The sequence below is a fragment of the Ursus arctos genome, unplaced genomic scaffold (assembly GCF_023065955.2).
Source record: "Ursus arctos isolate Adak ecotype North America unplaced genomic scaffold, UrsArc2.0 scaffold_14, whole genome shotgun sequence".
Classification (NCBI taxonomy): Eukaryota; Metazoa; Chordata; class Mammalia; order Carnivora; family Ursidae; genus Ursus; species Ursus arctos.
This window is the reverse complement of record NW_026622808.1, coordinates 40195218-40211338: the sequence shown is the minus strand read 5'-3', so window position 1 is coordinate 40211338 and position 16121 is coordinate 40195218. Positions and strand designations below refer to the sequence as shown.

Sequence of the window (16121 nt, the reverse complement as noted above, 5' to 3'; positions counted from 1 at the left end):
CAAACTATTCATTCCACCCCCACCCCTGCACCAACGGAAGATGAGGTAATTTGCCTGGTAAGACCCCCTGCTCTTTCCCCTAAGGGAAAGTGACCTTGCCTGAAATAATCCTTTCTTTTGCTAATAACTTCCTTGCTCCACCCTCCTTCCTATAAAAACCTTCCTTTTTGTACAGCTCCTCAGAGCTCCTTTCTACTTGCTGGTTGGGTTGTTGGTGAATCATGAATCACTTAATACTGCCTATTAGATCTTCAGATTTACTTGGTGGAATTCTTTTAACAGCTTTCACCCCTGAGAACCATCAACCGAGATCCTGTAGCCTTAGGGTCTTCAGTCCCACTGTACTGGCTCCAAGAACCTCAAACCCAAAGCCAGAGAACTTTGAGATCAACTTCCCAGCTCCAGATTTGCCCCCACAGTCTTTCTGAAACCAATGTCACAATTCTGGCACTCCCCCTGCCACCCAATCCTCTCCCTCCAATCGCACCCCCACTGCTCTTTCCGAGGGCTGCATCCCAGGACAGTGGAGTTAGACTTGGAATCAGATGACCAGGATCTCTGGGGCTCTGGTAATTTACCATCTGTGTGACCTTGAATAAGTTACCCAACCTCTCTGAGCCCCAGCTCCCTATCTGCAAAATGGAGATACTGCTACCTGTATGGAAAGGTTAGGATGTGGAATGCAGTAGGACAGGAAGGGGCTTGGCACATTTTTGCTCAACAATATTAACTTCCTTCCCCTACAGTTCACAGAACAGAGAGTTTCTAACTCTTAAATTTGTCTCCCCTAAATTTCTACATTTCAGATAAGAGAATAAAATTTCTTGGTAACCCCCCTCCACCACCACCACTATTAGACATGACAGCAAGGGCCTAGACAGTATCTAAAGAATACCTTCTCCAAATCTGGAGCTTATAGCGATTGTTGGGCAAGTAGCCACGACAGACCGACATGTGAAAAGGGAAACAAGGAACTTCCATGATTCAGTCCTAATATAATCAGAATTCTTCCTGTATTCCATTTTTGTCTCCTCATGTTTAAAAGCAGCAGTCCATTAAAACGCAACCATATATCATTTCGGGACTATTCAACTTTTTACTTCTTTTTTTATTTTTATTTTTTATTTTCATTTTTTTTGAGGGGGAGGGGCAGGAACAGAGGGAGAAAAAAAAGACTCTTAAGCAGGGTCCATGCCCAGCGCAAAGCGTGCCACGGGGCTCAATCTTACGACACTGAGATCACGACCTGAGCCAAAATTAAGAGTCAGGCACTCAACCAACTGAACCACCCAAGCACCAACCCCACCACTTTTTACTCCCATTTCTTTAAAGTAAATGGATTATTTCATTGCCAGAATCACAGAAACCAAAATTCTGCTTTGATCATTATTGCTGTCATGATGTGGACTGACCAAGATAAGGCTCTTCTCAAATACTGCTCGTGGGAGTATAAATTGGTCCACCTTTCTGAAAGGCATTAATTCATTCAACAATAATTTACGGTGTACTTACCATGTAATAGTTACTGTACCTGGTGCTAGGAGCTGGGATTTGACAATACATATCAAGGGCTTTGAAAATGTTCTCACCCAGTAATTACACCTTTAGAAGGGTATCCTAAAGAAATAATCAGAGATCAGTGCAAATAAATAGCATGCAAGGGTAAATATCTAACAATAGAGAATTGGACAAATCATGGGACAATCATTAAGTAGAATATTTTGCAGTGATTAAAAATCAGATTATCAAAGGATATTTAACGAGGTTGGGAAATGCTCTTGATGTAACAGTGAATGAAAAAAAAGCAATATATACATTTGTATGATCCCAAGTTTTAAAAATGTTTATATAGAAAAACAACAAGGGAAAACACCAAAATATTAATTGAAGGTCTCTAGGAAGGAATGCCTTCCATTTTTATGCTTTTCTGTATTTTCCAAAATGTCTCTAATGAAGATATTTTACTTGTATGATTATGAAAAAAATAATATACAATTGAGTTGCAAAGTTTGTAAAATAACAATCTTCTCTAAGTTTTCCTTACTGGGGAAAAGAAACTGAAAGCAAAAATCAGATATATGATGGAATGAAGCCAGAGACTAACTCTCAATCAAACTTTCCCTTTCTCCGGAAATTCTTGCCTGGAGTAAGCCCCTCAGAATAAACGCTACAATGAGCCTTATAATTTCATTTTCACCTGCCCAAATCAGTGCCTTATCAGTGATCCCCTGAGGATCCTGGATTTAACTGGATCCCTAGATCCTCTGGAGACCAGGCCCCAAACCTTATGACAGCTTTGGAAGTAGCTCGTGCTGAATGTGGAGAAACCCTCCCCAGGCAATAGCTGATCTAAATCAAAGCAGTTTTGCTTCCAGTCTCAGACCCGGCAAAGCAAGCGAGTTATGTACACCTTGGTTTTTGCCACATACACAACTACTCAGGCTAGCAGGGGGGAAAAAAAAGATTTATATCCTTTTATGTTGCCAAATGTTTAGATGGCCCACAGGTTGTTTAACAACTTGGCATTTGGCCAGATTGAAGATAATGAGAATGCTTTAGTGAGGATGCTTCTAGACCTGGCAACTGCTCCACAAATCAAATCCCAGAAGCTTGTGAAAAACTCAGTGCTTCCTAAGCAGCATTGCCTCCCAACTAAAAATTATTTTATTTCTTTAAATATTCATGATCTGGATAGAAAACAACAAAATTTGATCAAACTCACATTTGATGATTTTTCTTTCCCTTTGAAGTTTCCTATCGTATCACAGAGGAATTTTGCCCAGGGTTTGTAAGAAGGTCATATACAGCTAAGAGCCACCCTAAAAATTGATTGTGGCCTAGAAATTGACTGTTTGTGGGGCCTCCTATTAATCCGGTTCTATTTATGCAGTGTCAACATCAGTCTTGGGTTTTCTTAGGATTTTGAACTTTAATTGTTTCTTGTCGTTGATTTTGCTTCAACTTGGCATTTCTCTGAAAATGCTGCGAATTCTTGTCTCTGCTGTGTTTGTAATCCAAGCGAAGGCAAGCCAAGAACAAAGAAAGTGAGACATCTGGGACCTGGGAGATACTGAAGTGCAGCCCAAGAGTAATTTCACAGCACTCCCATCCTGCTCAGATAGAGCCAGTTAATAAATTATGCCAACACATGAGGCATTCGGAGGGGCACAGCTACTCAGAGTGACAGTCAACCCCTGCTAGAGTATGTTTTAATATAAAAACTTAATAGATATAATTTAATAGCAATTTTCTTTGGAAGTAAATTGGTCTCTGAATCATACTTGAAGAACATAAAAGAAAAATGACTAATAATTCAGCACCAAATGAAGGCCTGTGGTTACCTAAGAGGTACGGGTGTGCATTTAGCCATTTCTTCTTTTTCTAGATGAATACACAAGTCAGGTCCACAAGATGAATGGAGGCTGTGGTGAGGCTTTCTTCCTGCTGCTACTCAAGATTTGCTGCTCAGAAAAAGAAATAAGTGGCATCTCACCAATATGGAAATGTTTCTAATAGAATATAAAAATCTGTTAAGCAATTTTCCAGTACATTAGGCTGAAATGGCTTAAGATGGGTATATCTTTCTGTAGCAATGAAACATGACATAAATTGCAGTCTTACAATGCCCCTATGTGGAAAGTGCTAGCACAATTTGGCCTGCTATTTTAGTCAGTACTTTCGTACTCGCTTCCACCTGTGACCTAGTACAATCAAGGCCCCCTGCTCAATTATTCCGGAAAGAATTTCTTAATTTGAGGGTCACCCCTGTTTTCATCAGAAGAGCCACATTCTTTTTGGCATCTCCTGCAGGGATCAACAGGAAAACCACTACCAGCCAGTTTCCCCTGGAGCCAGCTTCCACAAAGCATGAGTGGCTTGAGCATCTCTGAGTAAAAATAAGTCATCATTTACAGAGAAGTGTCCCTTCTTGCCTCCTTCTCTAGTCCAAACTTGTATTGATTTATGGAGATCAAAGACGACCATGGCACTCAGACCATTTAAAAAATGAAAATGCTCATACTGAGAAGCTACTTCTGAATTACACGGTATCAGTGACCAGTCAGGTCTGACATCCCCCTGTCCCCACCATACTTGGCCTACACATAACTTTTCACCTTCACAATAACCCCTTCGGTAATTCTGCTCTAAAGACAAGTAATCACTAAATGTCAACTGAGAAAAACAGTCGGTGATGGTTATGGGTGGAAGCCATCAAGTAATAGTATATAGGAAAATGCTGCAACTGTAGCAGGGAGTAAGATCTAGTACATTCCAAATATAAAAAGAATTCTATAGAATAGTGGTCCTGAATACTTTAATGCCACATAATAGGATACTATTACAGAAACTGACAGTGCTCCAGTAATGGGAACATTATAAGACCCACAGGGAGATGGAGAAAAGAAATGCTTTGGAGCCAGGCAGGTCCCCATTTGCATTCCAGCTCTACCACACACTGGCTGTACAGCCTTGGGCAAGTCACACAGCATCAGTCTATTTCCTTGCCTTTAAAATGGGACATTAACTTTAATTCACAAAGTTTTCAAAGATTAGAGTTAATGTAGAAAACTGGCTCATTGGGGCACTTGGGTGGCTCAGTTGGGTACGCATCTCTGCCTTTGGCCCAAGTCATGACCCCAGCGTCCTGGGACCTAGCCCTGCATCGGGCTCTCTGCTCAGCGGAGAGCCTGTTTCTCCCTCTCCTTGCCCCTCTGCTCTACCTACTTGTGCTCTCTGCCAAATAAAGTCTTAAAAAAAAAAAAAAAATCTTAAATTAAAAAAAAAAGAAAATGGGGCACCTGGACAGTTCAGTTGGTTAAGTGTCCGACTCTTGGTTTCAGTTTCAGCTCAGGTCATGATCTCAGGGCTATGAGATTGAGCCCTATGTCGGGCTCCGTGCTCAGTACACAGCTTGAGATACTCTCTCCCTCTGCCCCTCCCCCACTCACACTCTCTCTCTTAAAAATAAAATCTTTTAAAAAAAACGTGGGGGAATTAGCTCATAGTGAAAAAAATGGTAGCTACTAGTATCAATAATCACATCACACTCCATTTATGGGCCATAAATGGATCAGTCCTAGAGAATTTCTACAGGAAGAGGTAAGTCTTGGCTTTGAATCTACATTTTGCGCTTCAAGTTCCTATTTTTTTTCAATGTCGTATCAAAATTTTAGCTTGTGTAGCCTTCCCCTATGAATAAGTCTTCATGTATATCTGAGCCCACACAGTTGCCCATTCTGAAATTCATGAGAATGGCAGCCTTGCTTCTCACATTGATTTTAGTATTTTCCTCTCACCATCACCAACTAGAGTATGGTACAATATTCAACAGTTTAAAAATACTATTTATATACATCATTGCCCTCTAGTGCCTAGAATGATTTTTTCTAGTAATCTGCTTAATTTATCCCTTTGATGTTAAAAAAAAAATCTACTTACTGATCCACCAGGAGGAAAAATCTTTTCCCAGGAAATGGGGGTTGATCCCACCAATGACACTTGATCTATCTTCTGGATCAAAGCATCTAGCTGTAATTAGAACCACCATCTAAAGCCACAGAACAGAGATGATGTTCTGTTATAGATTATCTTAAAAGTTTTGGCTGTATTGGGATGACCGCTCAGTACAAACACATGAGGCACATTTCCTCTTCAGTACCCAACTTTTTAAATTATTTTTTATTTATTTTTTATTTTTTAAAGATTTTATTAATTTGACAGAGAGAGACAGCCAGCAAGAGAGGGAACACAAGCAGGGGGAGTGGGAGAGGAAGAAGCAGGCTCCCAGCGGAGGAGCCTGATGTGGGGCTCAATCCCAGAACACCAGGATCACGCCCTGAGCCGAAGGCAGACGCTTAACGACTATGCGACCCGGGTGCCCCCAACTTTTTTTTAAAATACTGATTAAATTTTCAATATCCCTCAACTCTTAAGAACTTGGCCTCCACAGGGTTCCTTATACTTTTTATTTATAGTATCTTTACAATGAGCATATGTTATTTGTAAAGGGAAGAATCCACAGTGTTTTCAAGGGAGGAAGAAAATAATCTGGATTACTAAAACAGAAATTTTGCATTCCAACTCTATTCCAGGTTTAGATTGATTGACATCCTGAAAAATGAGTCTGTTACCTGTTTAATTGTGGGCTAGTTTGCTTTAAACTCGGGAAGACCCTCAACCTCATTCACAGGGGAGAATGGATGACAGGCTGGACTTTGTGTTTAGCTATTTGTACTTAGCATCTCCCAACAGTCCTGTGTGGTAGGTGTTGTTATTCCTGTTGCATACATGAGATTGAGAGAGTTTACATAAAGGAGTCCAAATGTGCACATAAGCCCTTCTCCAATCACAGGAAAACCACCTGAAAGGCAAATGCCACGGAAGATGGAACAAGGTGCCACTGAGGTATAAACAGTAACAAGTTATAATAAACTCCGACCCAGAAACTGCTGAAGAACAGGAGCTACGTACCCGGACTGGTAGAAGATAGGCGCTCAAAGATGACCGGACTTCTGTCGTTGCCTTCAGTAATTACATGCTAGTAATAAATTCAGTGACACACTTACTCTGCACAGACAGAGGCAGGTTTGTGTTATCCAAATGCAAATCTTAACTAGATGTGAAATCCTAAAAGTAGAACTTTTAGCTAAATAACCTTCCGGGTATTTTTTTCTATTTTAAAAACCTAGACAGATGATGAATATACTCAAGTCTGTGTGAAGCATAAAGCCAAACTGGACGGTGGACCTTTGAACACGCCTCTGCCTGTTCCCCGCCCCCAACATGGGCTTCTAGGTCTAGAAGCCATCCCTCGGTGAAAAGCAGCAATCCGTTTTCCTCTGAGGCTCTTCAAGAACACCTGGCACTTGAATGTGCATCTTTAAACACATTTCAGGACTGGGGAGTCTCTGGGACCATAACTTTGACCCAGCCTTCCATAACAGTCTTTTTACTTTCTGTTACAAAACATGACACTGCAATAATAGCAATGAACCGCTTCAGCCTTTTCACCTCTGCAGAAGCTAAAACAACTTCCCCAACATATAAAGGGGCTGGAAAGCTAATTTCCTGTGAAAGTAATACACAGCCGGGCCCTGGCATTTTAGTTCCCAGGAGAGCCGAAATAAGTCCATTGACCAAAACTCCATGTACAATTGTCTTTCCAAACTTGGTGTGTTTTGCAAAATCTTCATTTAAATGCAAAGGATTGACATCCCCCGTTAATTCTGAGAACACAGCCACATCCCTCTGTGTGAAGGCCCTGCTGAGTTCAGCGCGGTCTCCGACTCTGACGTGTGTCTGCTCAGTGTGCTGCCTGCTCAGCACTAGACGGCTCAGGCAGATTCTCCTCTGAAGCCCACCCCACCATAGACGATGGCAGGAAATTACTGGGAACATCTTCAGCACCGTCAAATTCCAGCAGTCGGAGCTTTTAGACTGTTTCGGTCTTCAGACAGCATATTGTCACCAAAATGTGCTTTTGAGAGCAGAGGAATGTTTCTGCAATGGAAGACTATTCAATCCAATACTAGTTCCCTACTATTACCAGATAAGGCAAGGAGAAATGGAGAAACCTGTAAGAGAAAAAAAAAAAAAACTTAAGGAAATCTGGGGAGAAAACTGCATTGAAACACAGGGCATGTGGAAACACGCCTAGTTTTCTAGGGTAAGCGAAGCTGATGCGGTAGCATCTTAAAGACCATCATCCTTAGAGGTAGCCTCAGATACACAAGTGATCACAATAAATTTAGAAAGAGTGTTCTAACAGTTAAGGCACTAGGCATTAAGCAACAAATGAAAAGTTAAGACTTTTCCGCAAGAGTTACAAGTATCATTCCTAAACATCTCCCATACAATCTAAAATCTAAGTGCTTTCTCTCACATTTCCAGAAGCAATGCAGTCCTATATTTCTCTCCACTGCCCCCAGTGGATAATGTTAACCATACCAGATTTATGCAAGCAAAAAATGGGACATGTATTAAAAAGCAGTTGGAGGGATGCCTGGGTGGCTCAGTCGGTTGGGTGTCTGAATCTTGATTTTGGCTCAGGTCATGATCTTGGGGTCATGGGATTGAGCCCTGTGTGTTGGGCTCCTCGCTCAGCATCGAGTTACTTGAGATTCTTTCCCTCTCCCTCCCCCCTCCCCCTACACGCTCATGCTCTCTCCCTCTCACAAATAAATCTTAAAAAAAAGAAAAAGCTGTTTAATCCCTACTCAGCCTTGTTTGGAATATGTGAAGGAACAGTCTTTACCTGAATCACTCTGAAAGCACATTTCTTGCCTTTATAGGATCCTAACAGAGTCAAAGAGCTCCACAATTTGACAAGACCACTGTAGAGAGATCAATAATGAATGCATAAAGATTTGTCTCTGTGGGGGCGCCTGGGTGGCGCAGTCGTTAAGCGTCTGCCTTGGGCTCAGGGCGTGATCCCGGCGTTCTGGGATCGAGCCCCACATCAGGCTTCTCCACTAGGAGCCTGCTTCTTCCTCTCCCACTCCCCCTGCTTATGTTCCCTTTCTCGCTGGCTGGCTCTCTGTCTAATAAATAAATAAATAAATCTTAAAAAAAAAAAAAAAAAGATTTGTCTCTGTGACATCTCTCTACTACTTTTGCGATGGGCCAGATAATTAAATTAGGTCCAGGAAACCTAATTTAAATGAGAAAACTTGAGTAAATGTGCTGCCAAAGAGAGCACTAAATGAGAAAACTTTAAAAGTAAAAGCACAGTATGTCATAGGCAGAGAATAAAATGAACCTCAATTAGGAATTTTTCTAAAATACACATTTTTGAGTTTGCAACCATAGTCATCAACTGGGAAACACTACAGTTGTAAGCAAATCATGAGTCTTGCTCTGTATAGTCTAAGCTCCTGGTGGATAAATGTTCATATCCTTCTCAGTTTAAACTTCCAAAAGCTACTCAGAGTTCATAATGACAAGCCTCTTCTTAGAGAAGAGCATTTTTGCTCTATTTCTCCATCCGTCTCTCTGCTTTGTTATATTACAAAGGTGCCTCTGTCTGTCGTTACCTGCTACATATTCTCAAGATGGCTGACAGGGTCTTCTCTTCATAGGTTAGGATGTCCAAGGGTAAGGCTGCATCAACCTAAGTATGGAAAAATACTATTAGCAGACTACTATTATCACTATTCTTTATTTTTTTTAAAGTAATCTCTATACCCAATGTGGGGCCCAAACTCACAACCCCGAGATCAAGAGTTGCATGCTCCAATGATTGAAGCAGAAGGGTGCCTGCCCCCTACTAATCCTGTCAACTGCTTTTCTCCTCCAAAAAAGAAGTATTTTATTTAGTGGTGCTGTAGTAGTGGGCCTGCTTATTTACAATTACCCCTGTCTGGAATGGTCTTCCCGTAACTCTTCATATTGCTAATGAGTCTTCACCCTTCAAGTCTTCAAATTGTTCTGTCCCTGGGGGCGCCTGGCTGGCTCAGTTGGTAGAGCAGGGAACTTTCGATCTCAGGGTTAAAAAATAAAAAGTTCCATCCCTGATCCCCAAGATTAAGCTCAATTATTTTCATGCTGTTTTACATATAGAAACCATATACTTCCTCTCTCATAATACTCATCATTCTGGAACCAGGTTTTATACCTGACAGAGAAGATGCACACCTTTTCCTTAAACTTTTTATTTTGAAAAATTATAATCACAGGAGGTTACAATGAAATTTATAGGAAGGTTCTATGCACCTTTCATGAAGCCTCCCCCAGTAATACAATTGATAAACCAGTTTATTCAGATTTTACCAGGTATACACACACTCCTATCTGTCTGTGTGTGTGTGTGTGTGCGCGCACATGTGTGTGTGTATGCATACTTCTATGCAATCTTACCACATAGGTAGTTTCATGCAACAACTACCATCATCAAGATAGAATTCTACCATCACAGGGTGCTCTCCTTCTACCTCATCTTAGTCACACTCACTCCTCCCAATCCCTAACCATGAATCTTTCTCCAGTTTATATAATTATGTTATTTCAGGAGCATGACACAAATGGGATCACCCAGAATGTCACCTTTTGGGATTAGCTTTTTCACTTAGCACAATTCTCTGGAGATTCGGTTATTTTGTGTATGTATAGATTGTTCCTTTTTATTATTGACTATATTCTATGGTATGAATATATCATGAATGTTTACTCACTTATTTCTGCTTTGGGGCTCTTACAAATAAAGCTGCTACGAACACTCACAAGTTCTGTGTGAACATTAAGTTTTTACTTCTCTGGAACAAATGCGTAGGTGTGTAACTGCTGGTAGTATAGCATATGAATGTTTAGTTGTTTTTAGAAACTGTCAAATGGTATTCCAAAGTGGCTGTGCCATTTTGCATTCCCATTAGCAATGAATGAGTGATCCAGTTTCTCCACATCCTCACCAGCATTCAGTATTATCACTTTTTTTTTTTTTTCAGTTGTTCTGCTAGGCATGTAGTGATAGCTCACTGTGCTTTTATTTTTTACTTACTTATTTTTTAAAGATTTTATTTTTACGTAATCTTGACACCCAACATGGGGCTGAACTCACAACCAAGAGTCAGGAGTCAAGAGATCAAGAGCTGCATGCTCCACCAACTGAGCCAGCCAGGCGCTCCCCGCATTGTGTTTTGTTGTTGTTGCTGTTTGGAGCTTATTGTGTTTTTAATGTGCATTTACCTAATGGCTAATAATGTTGAACATCTCTTCATTCATGTGCTTCTTTGTCAACAATGCATCCTTTTTAGGGAAATGTCTATTTGTGTCTTTTACTTATTTTCAAGTTGGAATGTTTGGTTTTCTTTACTACTGAGTTTTTAGAGTCCTTTTTATTTTATTTTTATTTTTTAAAAGATTATTTACTTACTTATTTTTAAGAGAGAGGGAGTGTGCATGCAGGGGAGTAGAGGGAGAAGCAGACTCCCGCTGAGCAGGGAACCCAATGCAGGACTCAATCCCAGGACCCTGGGATCATGACCTGAGCCCAAGGCAGAGACCTAACCGACTGAGCCACCCAGGCACCTGACAGTTTTTTTTGTATTTTAGATATGTGTTTGCAACTAGTTTCCCCCAGTCTGTAATTTGTCTTTTCATCCTCTTAACTGAGTCTGCTGTGGAGTATAGGTTTTTAATTTTAATGAGATGCTTACCAGATTTTGATTTGATAAAACATATGAATCAGGAAATAATTTCCTGAATCGTCTGTCTTTGTTCTCTCTCAAAATTCTACTTATTTTCAAGTAAATGCTAAAATAGGACTACTTAATGTGCCGGTTTGTGATAAAATAACACAGAGGCTGTAACACAATGTAAATCAACAATATCACTAAGTACATTGTTTAGTTCAGCTCAGTTTTTTTTAAAGTAAGTTTGTTTGTTTGTTTATTTATACATACATACATACTCTCTACACCAATGTGGGGCTCTAACTTACGATCCCAAGATCAAGCATTGCAAGCTCTTCTGATAGTTCACCTCAATTTTTGCTTATGGAGACTTTCTCAGTAAAGGAAGTGGTGTGCTGATTCTGGTGTGAGTCACAAATTTCACAACGGGCAAAAAATCTGTTCGCACGGGGCACCTGGCTGGCTCAGGCAGTTATGCGTCTGACTCTTGATTTTGGGTCGGGTTGTGACGTCGGGTCCTGAGGCTGTGACGTCGGGTCCTGGCTCTGCGCTCAATCTGGGGTCTGCTTGGGGTTCTCTTTCCCTCTCCCTCTGCACCTCCCCCTGCTTGCACACACTCTCTAAATAAATAAAATCTTAAAAAAAAAAACAAAACAAAAAATCCAAAAAACCGTTTGCAGGTTGCCGGTCTGGATGATGCTGTGAGTAGTACGGCACTAAAACATCTGTCTAACAAGTTTTTTGTCAAATAGAAGTCATATGAGAACAAACTTACCCAAAATTCATCATTTCTAAAAATCTGCTTCCACAATTTCAAATATGTTTTTTAAAATTTTAAAATAATTATTTGGAAAAGGACTGTTTTAGTATTTCTTATAAAGATCTTAGCAGTGTTCCATCTACCAAGTGATTCATACCTCCCCAAAGAGGTCCTTCAAGGCTGAAATAAGCAGCTGTTTGAACTGTGCAGCATTCAGTCCAACCCCACGATCCTGAAATTCTCTGTAAAAACATTAAAAAGAAAAAAACGTATAAGATTTCAAACTATTCAGATTCATAAAAAAATAATCACAAATAGAATTTAGGAGACTAAACTTACAGGCAGACTTTCATATAGTGGTGCTCAGAGGGATTTTTGTAAACTATTCTTTCATACGTGGTGGCTGGAGCTGGCATCTTTTCCAAAGCTGACCACATCTAGAAATTAAAAGTCAAGAGGGCTACAAATTAGCAAGGTACAAGCTATTTTCACTTTTTTCCCCATTTTTTTAATGAGAATTTAACCCATTCTGATTTTTTTTTAAAGTAAGCTCTAGACCCAATGTGGGGCTTGAACTCATGACCCTGAGATCAAGAGTCACATGCTTCTCTGACCGAACCAGCCAGGCACCCCTTGTTTTGTTTTGGTTTTTTTTGACCCATTTGATTTTTAAAAGAACTCCTAGTATAGTAATTTATTTAATTCCGGTCAAACCAAATTTACCTATACAGACACAAAGAATGTTTCCAGATTTTATATATGCCAGACTGTTGCACTCTTTAAATTCTAACAATATAATCCCAATGGACATTTTTCCTTACTAAGTACCCAGCTCTGTACTCAATGCCCCACATGCCTTAGGTCATAAGTCTTCAAAACGATCCCATGAAGTAAAAGCTATTATTATTCCCACTTTTCTCCCCATTTTTGAGAAGAGAACATTGAGACTTGGCAAAGAGAGGTAACACTTGCCCAAGGGCACATAGATTCCAACCAGTCCTGAGCCCCCTCAAGACCACTCTGGTATGATGCCTCCTAATTAAAAAAAAAAAAAAAAAAAAAGGGACGCCTGGGTGGCTCAGTTAGTTAAGCGTCTGCCTTCGGCTCAGGTCAGGATCCTGAGGTCCTGAGACCGAGCCCCGCATCGGGCTCCTTGCTCAGCAGGGAGCCTGCTTCTCCCTCTGCCTGCTGCTCCCCTGGCTTATGCATGTTGTCTCTGACAAATAAACAAAATCTTTAAAAAAAATAGCATACAAGAATAAAATATAAGATCTTCTTGTTTACTCTCCGTCAACACAGAACATGAACAGAAGAATGAGCAGTGGTAGTTCTACTGTCCCGTCCCATGCTGGGTATGCTGTTCTCTGTCTGAAGGCCAGGTCTATACAGAGCTATTTGGTAGACCCCCACCCCCACCCCCAAGACCAAGCTTAAACAGCAAGGGGTTTGAGAGGAGGAATTCCTGGAATGGGCACTCAATGTCATTTCTAATAGACCTGGATCCTTCAAGAATTCAGAACATTCTGATCCCCCTGGGGAGAATCTGTGATCGGCTCCATTCCTACCTCACTCTCCCTCTGGATAGCCCCTCCTCATCCTTTGAATTTTAGCCTAAAGCTCACTTCTTCTAGAATTTCATCTCCTTAAGAAAGCCTTCTTTTTGACACCTTGTTCTAAATTAGATTCACTTGTTACGCAATCTCTTAATACTATCTGTTCAGTATCTGGTTCCCCACTAATGGAACCAGGAAACTGAGGTCCAACCAAGGAAAGGGACTATAAACCAGCATTTACAAAAACCTCTGCATCAAGCCCAGTTCCAACCACTCCTAGATCATGTCCTCAGAGAAAACGAGAAGTCAGGGTCAAGGAGCTGCATCCAAGCATCCACTTAAAAACATGAATACTGTGTCTGGCACAGAGCAGGTATTCAATAAACACGTACTGAATCAGGCCTGTATGTTCAAGCATATCTTTGGTTTCAAGACTGCAGAAATAACCACCGGATGATTCTTTCCATTAGAGTCTTCCCTGACTGGAAGGCAGGGAGAATAGGACCCTCAATCACTTCATTCATTGTTTGGCACATGATAGGCGTTTTTTAAGAGTTACCATCAGCCTTGATGGAGTTGGCTGCCTGAGCTAGGGGAATGAGATTGGGCCTGGGGCTCAGGATGCCAATAACAATGAAGATTTAAGGGAGTAGTCTGGAAATGGATAGTGATAATGGTTTTGTAACAGTGTTAATGTACTTTACGTCAATGGGCTGTACCCTTAAAAATTGTAAATTTTATGTTATGTATATTTTACCAAAAATGACTTAAGAATCAAGTGTTTACTGAGCAGTCAACCCCACATAGGCCTCAGCCTCAGAGGCAGTGACAGTATTGCCCTCTGCAGGCTCTCCCGAGATTAAAGGAGAGGATGCCTGGGTACCCTTCATACAGCCTGGCAAATTTGCCAGGCTCACCACAATGAAAGCACTTCCACAGCTCTTGCTATCATCACCTTTGAAGCCAGCCTTTTCATTAGGTGACCTATTAGTAATAGGTGTCCTTGCTTTCACCTGCTCCCCCTGCCAATCTAGTCTCTACAGCAGCCAGAGTGAGCCAGTTAAAACCTATTCAAGCCCCAGGAATTCCTCTGCTCAAAACCTTGCAAAGGTTCCCGTTTTACTCAGAGTAAACCCAAAGGATTTACAGGCCCTGCAAGGCCTTACCTGAATTGTACCGCTGCCTCCTCCAACAGCTCTGGCCATGCTCCCTTGCTCAACCCTTTCCACCAGACTCCTCCTAGCTCTTCCTCACACACCGTTTCCCTCCTGCCTCTGCGCCTCGCTCCTAGCTTTTCCAAAGCATGCTGGGAATACTCTTCCTCCAGGTAGCCAGATGGCTGGCTCCCTCGCTTCCTTCATGGCTTTGATCAACTCTCATCCCTCGATTTGATCCGGTGGCTGTTCTAATATGGCAGCCCCTCCATGACCCTGTTCTAGTTTTTCCTCATAGCACTTACCCCCTTCCAAGACAACTACGTAATTCATTTATTCTCTATTTGTACTTCCCTCCCCCACCCCAACAGAACGTACACTCTGCAAGAAACGGAGATCTATCTTGTTCACTACTGCTTCCCACACAGTATACATCCAATATATAAATTATGGGACAAATCAATCATTAAAAAAAAAAAAAAACTCAGTCCCCTACTGTCGGGCACTTGAGTTGTTTCCAACTTTTATTTGACTAACGTCCGCCATTTATTTAGCGCCCACCTCGCGCCGGGCGCATGCGCTCTGCACACGCGGTCCCACTCACACCCCGCAGCCACCATCTGCTACCGAGACCCCGTAGTTCAGGTGCCCGGGAAGGTGCGCTGCCGAACCTCCAGCAGCGTCATGGGCCGGAGAGAAGAATAGGTACCTCAGACGGCCACGCGCCGCCCGCCGTAACTCCCACCTTGCGCATGCGCACCTGGCGCGCATGGCCATGCGTCACTAGCGTGGCCGACTGAGCTCATTCCCGGCAAAAAGCCGCTCTATCCTGGGCTTCCTCCTATCTGCTTTCGGTTTGACTGACCCGGCGCCTCCCTGACTCCTGTTCACTGCAAGAATCCGCCAAAGCTTGGTGCTCCTCCGCAGAGGACAGACCCCGGGCCCAGAAAACTCCGGGGATACTTACGTTTGGCTCCTGTATGTTTCGTCCCCCGGAAGCGTGACGTCTAGGTGCGGATATGACGTCACCGCGCGGCGTCCTCCTAAGAACTTGGGCGTGAATCCTGATTAGAAGCTGAGACAGGCCGAGCTCAGTGCCCCCTGGTGCCCACTCCAGGGAAAGCTCTGTGAGCAAATGTGTGTGTAGGGTATGGGACTTCGGATGTGTTTATTCGGCCCAGGAGCTCACTTTTATAGTCATTCATTTATCCATGCATTCATCCATTCAACTTTATATGTAGCATCTCTTCTGCTGCGCATCTTCTGTCAAGCACCCCAAGGACCGGAGCCACTTTTTTTTTTTTTTTCTTTCTTTTTTTTTTTTTTTTTTTTAATGATTTTTTATTATATTATGTTAGTCACCGTACAGTACATCCCCGGTTTCCGATGTAAGCGGAGCCACTTTTAATGTCCCTTGTGGCTCCCAGCACATAGTAGGTTATCTCTCTGGGTTGACATAAGATCCAAACGGTCCTATCTTCAAATGCAAGCCAGGTTTCATCTATGCATTTATTCGTGCTGAGTCCCA

At 41.9% G+C, this 16121-nt stretch overlaps 3 protein-coding genes across 8 annotated transcripts in view; all 3 read right to left on the bottom strand.

Moving 5' to 3' along the window:
• The window catches only part of PXK (PX domain containing serine/threonine kinase like), a 75433-nt gene extending 73842 nt beyond the window's left edge, over nt 1-1591 (bottom strand). The window contains exon 1 of the mRNA XM_044384979.3: nt 1513-1591. Within this exon, the coding sequence (XP_044240914.1) occupies nt 1513-1563 (51 nt within the window). The 5' untranslated portion in view covers nt 1564-1591. The remainder of the gene's footprint in view (nt 1-1512) is intronic.
• Nucleotides 1092-7398, bottom strand: HTD2 (hydroxyacyl-thioester dehydratase type 2). 2 transcript variants are annotated; one of them, XR_008959098.1, is made up of 3 exons: nt 6472-7398; nt 2723-3461; nt 1092-1617 (listed from the first exon to the last, which is right to left on the bottom strand). XR_008959098.1 is itself a non-coding variant. In XM_026501110.4 (1 exon), the coding sequence occupies exon 1, from the start codon at nt 7396-7398 to the stop codon at nt 6892-6894; it is 507 nt and encodes a 168-aa protein (XP_026356895.1). In that variant the 3' UTR covers nt 5645-6891. The 2 variants fall into 2 exon arrangements, 1 of the variants encoding a protein (XP_026356895.1); XM_026501110.4 differs by lacking the exons at nt 1092-1617; nt 2723-3461 and having other exon boundaries at nt 5645-7398.
• RPP14 (ribonuclease P/MRP subunit p14) lies at nt 1092-15640 on the bottom strand. Of its 5 annotated transcripts, XR_008959099.1 has the most exons (8): nt 15303-15365; nt 12226-12323; nt 12044-12128; nt 9033-9109; nt 8255-8333; nt 6472-7574; nt 2723-3461; nt 1092-1617 (listed from the first exon to the last, which is right to left on the bottom strand). XR_008959099.1 is itself a non-coding variant. In XM_026501111.4 (6 exons), the coding sequence occupies exons 1-6, from the start codon at nt 15345-15347 to the stop codon at nt 7518-7520; spliced, it is 441 nt and encodes a 146-aa protein (XP_026356896.2). In that variant the 5' UTR covers nt 15348-15533; the 3' UTR covers nt 5645-7517. The 5 variants fall into 5 exon arrangements, 4 of the variants coding, with proteins under 4 accessions (XP_026356896.2, XP_026356898.1, XP_026356897.1 ...); XM_026501111.4 differs by lacking the exons at nt 1092-1617; nt 2723-3461 and having other exon boundaries at nt 5645-7574; nt 15303-15533; XM_026501113.4 differs by lacking the exons at nt 1092-1617; nt 2723-3461 and having other exon boundaries at nt 5645-7574; nt 15155-15370.
• Nucleotides 15641-16121: the final 481 nt, after the last annotated feature.

Bases quoted from the DNA above. Each gene is read 5' to 3' on its own strand.
- RPP14 (XM_026501111.4), bottom strand. From the start codon at position 15,347: ATGCGCAAGGTGGGAGTTACGGCGGGCGGCGCGTGGCCGTCTGAG. The intron at 12,129-12,225 runs GTAAGTTTAGTC...ATGTTTTTACAG, and splicing joins CACTATATGAAAGTCTGCCT to AGAATTTCAGGATCGTGGGG. The intron at 8,334-9,032 runs GTAACGACAGAC...ATCTCTCTACAG, and splicing joins ATCTTGAGAATATGTAGCAG to TGGTCTTGTCAAATTGTGGA.
- HTD2 (XM_026501110.4), bottom strand. From the start codon at position 7,398: ATGTTCCCAGTAATTTCCTGCCATCGTCTATGGTGGGGTGGGCTTCAG.